Source organism: Gastrolobium bilobum, unplaced genomic scaffold, assembly GCF_033153095.1.
Source record: "Gastrolobium bilobum isolate Gb01-03AN ecotype WA unplaced genomic scaffold, APGP_CSIRO_Gbil_v1 utg710064, whole genome shotgun sequence".
NCBI lineage: Eukaryota > Viridiplantae > Streptophyta > Magnoliopsida > Fabales > Fabaceae > Gastrolobium > Gastrolobium bilobum.
The window spans coordinates 13485-20016 of NW_026896083.1; the positions used below are offsets into that span (position 1 = coordinate 13485).

Below are 6532 nucleotides of genomic sequence, written 5' to 3' on the forward strand. Positions count from 1 at the left end.
AGAACATACGCATTCAGATCACAAAACACAGATAATTTCTTGAGCACAACATTCATCCTGAATTTAACTAAGCATCACTACTATATAGTTCACATTCCAACATGTTAAAACAATTTAAGCAATTCATAAACCCAAGTTCTGATATACTACCAAAAATTCAATCTCATTTACTTCTTTTTAATTGTTATACCCAACAACTGATACTCAATGCGCATGATATATTTTCATAATTTCAAGTTATCAAACCGAAGACTCCTCATTAACTTTTTATCCTGACAAGCCAATACCAAAATAAGTTTTCATGCATTTAATTTATCAAACAGAGATCACTCACTTTTAATATAACTTAAACATCAATTCATTACTACGTCCACTTATATGGCTCTATAATTTTAGTTTGCTTGTTCTAATTATTCAAGTCATTCCCTAGATTATGTTCCTACACAATTTCAAGCATAAGTACCAAAACCACTAAACAAGACTTTTTCATTAATTGATTCTCAGTGTTTGACAGTTTGATGCTACCGTGTTACCGGAGAATGTGTTGGCCAGACCCATTCCCAGTCACAACTGGAGTATCATATCATCACACACTAGGAATCATCAAATTCCATACTTCGTTATTTATTCTTCCTTTAGGCATTATTCAACTACACCCTATTACACCTCAGACTTCTCTCTTGAAGAGGTTTACGTGTCTCATAAATGCTAATTCTACTTTCGTAATGTCAAGCAGCAAGTGGATCCTACTCACTACATGACATTAACGACAGTAGTCTCAAGATTGAGGCATGGTTCCCACTTCAGGACAGAATCTCAAACAATCACTTACAACATTATACAATTCAAACAACTTAATTCAACTGCAACATAACACAACCAAACAATTCACGCGCACTTGAGTAACAGTAACTATTCAAGTCAAATATTTCAATACATAATATGAACAGCACAACCAACTAGAGCATAAAATAAAACAGTACATATTATTCAACTACTCGAACAACATCTACAAAATCAACTGCAAGACAGATCAATCCAATTTAACAGATCAATTTCAATTATTTAGCCAGGTTACACTTATCACTGCATAAACTGACCTCTACATATCAAGTCAAAAGCAAGATAAATCCACACAGTACAGCCTACACTTCAGAAATTCAAGCAGTACTTTACACAATTTTCAGGACTCAAAACTGCTCCAAGTAATAAGATTTCAAGCTATTGTAAATAGTACTTTCATAGGGTGATTCCAATATAACTCATAATAACTCTAATATTTTAGTCATACTAACTTTCATAATTTAAAAGAATAATTCAGCACGTGCCAATCATGATTCAGATAGTCCAGTAATTTAATTCTAACAATTAGCAACCAATGAACATTTCAACAACTAAATTCAAACAACAACGATCAAACATGCTTATACAATTAACAACCAATGCAGCAAGCAATACACAAACACCTTGAATCAAAACTGCTCTGATACCAATTAGTGTAACACCCTCCCTTGTATGCATCCAAGAGAGTTGTTTGCTAAGCGGAATTAGAGTTCGTTCGTCACAATTTTATGTACTGAAAAATCACTTTGACGTTCCTAATTAAAACACATAGTTGAAATCGGTTTACTTACAAAAATCAGAGTATACTTTCAAATTTCTCAACTACTGAAAATATAACTTTCCTGGCAGACCTTGCTGATTTAAAAATTCGTATAAAATTCACTTCAACGATTCAAATAAATATTCTTTGTAATCTAGAAACTAGACATCCGGGGCTTCGCGTTCATATAAAATAATAGTAATTTGAAGTTCGTTTTCCCCTCAAAACATAACTCGCAAAATAAGAGAGAAAATAGTGGAAATATCACAAATGTCCTGGCTGGTAAAATTCATAATAAATCGATCTTTTAGAATTTCTTTGCAAGGTTTATATATAATGAAACTAGACACCTGGGGCTACGCGTGCATATAAATTATAAGAAAATCGGAGGTCCGTATCCCCAGTACGACAACTTACAAAGTGCTCGCAAAGACCTTTCAAAACTCAGCATTTAGATAACATGTCAAAATCCTTTTCGCAAACGTTTCAACATCTGTTTCCAAAATACTTGTTGGTCATAAAATCGTAATGCAATAATAAAATCATAGTTCACAGTAATAAAAGCTTCTCAATTTCATACAGTCATCCATAAAATATCACATCAATAGCAGCATGCCCAAACAGTAGAAGCCAACAGCAAATACCCAAGTCCTCAAAAGCTTTTACGTCCTCCTGCCATTTTGTAAAAATAGCAGCCCCAAAGGGGTGAGAGAAAATCCCAGTAGTGTGGCAACAAAACCATAATGCAACAATCTTAACTAGGCACAAAATCATAAATAGTCACTTCAAACATTTAATCCTTTTCATCATATATCATAACGCGTATATAACGCCCTTTTTCCTTTACGCTCATAGCACCGTCGTGCGCGTAGCATCACAGTGGGTATTCCTAATGGCTCCCATGAAGGTGAATCCCACTGTGGAACCTATGCGGACTGAAGCCAAGTGTCCCCTCTCCTGGTACCAGGCATGCCTATATGATGCATGCTCAGTCACATGTCCTCAATACAAATATATATATTCAAGATGTCATGAATCAAGTACACATGCCATGTTATGCAATCGCACCCAACAGAAAAATGTATTATGATGTAAAATGCATGCATATATCATATCATTCTTTCATATTCTTACCATTGGCTCATCATCATCATAACATACATAGAACAAATGTGAGCAACACATCACAATTCCATACACTAGCCAATAGTCACATTAGGTAATACCGCCTACACATACCTCGAGTCTTTAACCTTTTTAACCAAGCACTCCAAATATCATCAAACAGTCCAATTATATAGGACCTTGTGCACCTAAACAAACATATGCACCAAATCAGAATTCATTACATATATTTCCTATGCCTTACATAGCTTTTCCCTTCTCCTAGATTCTTGGTTTATAATCGGTTTCCTTGTACATATACTAAGCGAATTTTCTGCCATCATATTAATTTACCAATTGTTCTTAGTTGGAAAATTCCAATATATTCCCCACATGCATGCTCGGTTTTCCATCCTCATTAGGCACTTATGATTTCTCTTTAGCAAAGCATTAACTTCATCACTAACACAAGAGCTAATAAATTATTTACATGCTGTCTTTAAGAGTTCTAACACCTACAAGGCTTGAATCAAATCTGGTTTCAAGGTTCTTGCACTAATCTAATCATTTGGCTTAGAGTTTGTTTCATCAATAGATAATAAGTGACATAATCATGCTCTTCCATGCAAATAGGTTCGGTTTCTTGTCCAATAATTAGGTGCCACTCATTTATTATTTAAATGACCTTGTTTACAAGATTTAAGGTGTGCCATAAAAGCTAAGAGCATGTTGTTTTCAACAATTAACACATGTAACCCTTAACAATTCTTTCTATTCCAAGGTGCAGCTCAACAAAATAAAGAGAAACTATTTCCCAAACTCCTAAGGTCGGTCCTAGGCATAAGTAACACATTTTAGTAAACTGCCTTCTCAATTTTAACACATATAGAACTCCATTCTTTTTCCTAACCCAAGAAACCGTCCAACAATTTCAAGGGAGCTATAACCATGCTCACAAGTTCAGCCTTAGAATAACATTTATCAACACCAAAAGGTTCCAAGTACAAACCGGTTCTGTTTTATAATTTTATCTACTCACGCCCCTAAAGCCTGGACTAATAGATTACCAACATTTCGTTTTGAGCATTCAGTCACATAAAAGGCCTATTATCTTTTTCTAATTTGAGGGGCAGTCCAACTAAAATCAAGAGAGCAATTTCTAAGCTTATAAATCGGGTTCTGTAAGCATTACAAGGCTGTTCATTATTTTAATATACCTTCACAACTCTACTAAATTTATGGTTGAGCTAAGGGAAATTTGTAAGCAGGTTGCACTCTAAAATTCAGCCCTTGTAAAGCTACTAATTCCCTTCCCAATTCAGCGCACAATTTAGCATTAGGAACACTGATTTCTAATTTACCACAATTAATTATTACAGCTTGCATGTACTAGGGTACTAACTAATATACAACTGAACAACAAGGAGAGTGGGGAGATGACCCAAAACTAGCTTCCTACACATGCTTACTGCCGAAACAGAAAAATAAGAGAAAGGGAACTGATTATTTCATGGTTACCTTCTTGTCCACACACCAATGCTCTCCAACCAAACAAGGGAAACATCCTTCACCCCTTACTTTGCTCCAAGAATCGAAACTAGTTGTATGCAAGGGAGATAGTGACTCAATTAAAACAGAATCATATTCCAACAAAAGGAAAACTCATTCAGAATTGGTTCAGGTAGGAATGACAAGAAGACAACGAAAATTACCTTACCTTCTCTTACTTGGTTGATGGTGCATATTAGTATTAATAGGAAGAATGAGGATTGAGTTCAAATCAGAATCCACATGCAATGGATGGCAGTCCTAGACCAGAACCAAAACGTGAACATGCAGGGAAACTCTTCAACAAATCGGATGGATGAAGGAGTCTTAGGCTTTTTGTTTTCTGCTATAGGAAGAATCGTTGAGGAAGAGAAGGGAGGAACTTGGATGGAGGTTTTCTTACCCATTAGCTCACGATTTTAGAAGAGAATATGGGAAGAAAATTAACATGCATTATGTGGTTCTTCCACAAGATGGTTCACGACTTGAGGAGGGGCTGGTTAAGGTTGATTCTGAATAAAAGAAAGTATTATGTCTTTAGTTTATGATGGTTCTTGCGCATGGGTTGAGAGAGGACAGATTGTTATGCTAGCTTGTGAGCTGAACCAAAAGACCAACATCAGCTCCTTTTGCTCTCTTGTGCGCACTAATGTGGGGCAATAAGGATGGATGAGTGTGTCTTTTAATTCCGGTCCAACTCTACTAGTGATAATCATTCAATCTTGGATTGCATAGCTCAACGAATAGGAGGGAAAAGAGAGGAGATAATGCTGTACTAAAATTCTGGACCAAAGGAATTAGAGAAGGATTCAGATTTTATTCACTTACACTAGGCGCACAAGGAAAAGATGGGATAAAGGGAGTTTGCCTTTGACCAATAAGAATACATGCAAGAGGATTACTTTCACCTAATAGGCTGCATGGGGTTTTGCCATGTGTAATTAATCTACCAATGCATGGCTACCTTGTAGATTTTCTTAAGATAAGTTGTGAGGATAAATTATAAATTCTGATTGAACTTAAACCCTTCATAAGACCTATGGGCCGACGGTCCACATATGGAAAGGGGTCCAAAATCTAATTCCAATGATTTTCCTAGCTTACACACTAGTCCACTAAATTATTGTCTAATTTCATTTTATGTTGCACTTTAAATATTTTCCTAATAATTATTATTTCATGTAAGGTTCACTTATCCCATAAAAATATATATATATATATATATATATATATATATATATATATTAATTATTAATTTATGATCCCACTAGGCAGTAATTAAAATTCCTACTTACATTATAATTAATTGTAATTCTACCCCTCTTTACTAGTGCCATGAATCTTTTAAAATATTCATATATGCTCGCTTATGATAAACACCAAATAATTTTTCCTACCTAAATTAATCCCACTCAACACAATTTAAATTCGAAATTTAAATCATGTTTCGCACCCTAGTTGCAAGTTATGTAATTTCTAATTTTGCGGGATGTTACAACAGCATTCATAACACACCACGACCACTTTGAATTTATGGTTCTACCATTTGGGTTGTCAAATGCTCCCTCTACTTTTCAGGAAACAATAAATGATGTTTTCGCACCACTCCTCCGACGTTTTGTAGTCATATTCTTTGATGACATCTTAGTTTTCAGCCCAACATTACAAACACACGTCACACATTTATCTCAAGTCTTGGACATATTGAGGAAACAACAATTGTATGCGAAACTTTCAAAGTGCTCATTTGCTACATCATCTATTCAATTCTTAGGACACATTGTGTCTAGTGATGGTGTCGCACCTGACCCGGATAAAGTCATAGCAGTTTCAGAATGGCCTACTCCAACTACGGTCACTCAAGTTCGAGCATTCCTAGGGCTTTCAGGATACTATCAGAAATTTATTAAAGGGTATGCACAAACAGCTTCTCCAATCACTGATCTCCTGACAAAAGGAAAATTCCATTGGACAGAAGAAGCTAACACGACATTTATGGAATTAAAGACGTGCCTTACTGAAGCACCGATTCTCACTCTTCCTGACTTTCAAAAACAATTTATAATTGAGACAGATTCATCAGGTACGGGTATAGGAGCTGTGTTGCTACAAGATAGAAAAGAAATAGCGTATTTCAGTAAGAAACTCTTCCCACACATGCAAACTCAATCAACTTATATCAGGGAGATGTATGCTATTACGTCGGCAGTAGGCAAATGGCGTCAATACCTCTTAGGATCCAGCTTCGTCATACGAACGGACCATGACTCAAGAGCA

At 35.6% G+C, this 6532-nt stretch overlaps 1 protein-coding gene across 1 annotated transcript; it reads left to right on the forward strand.

Annotated features, from left to right (window-relative positions):
* Positions 1 to 4540: 4540 nt before the first annotated feature.
* Positions 4541 to 6463, forward strand: LOC133297710 (uncharacterized mitochondrial protein AtMg00860-like; the record flags this gene model as incomplete). Its single annotated transcript, XM_061496895.1, has 2 exons — positions 4541 to 4648; positions 5834 to 6463. Coding segments are annotated over exons 1-2 (738 nt in total), but the record flags the coding sequence as incomplete, so codon positions are not given.
* Positions 6464 to 6532: the final 69 nt, after the last annotated feature.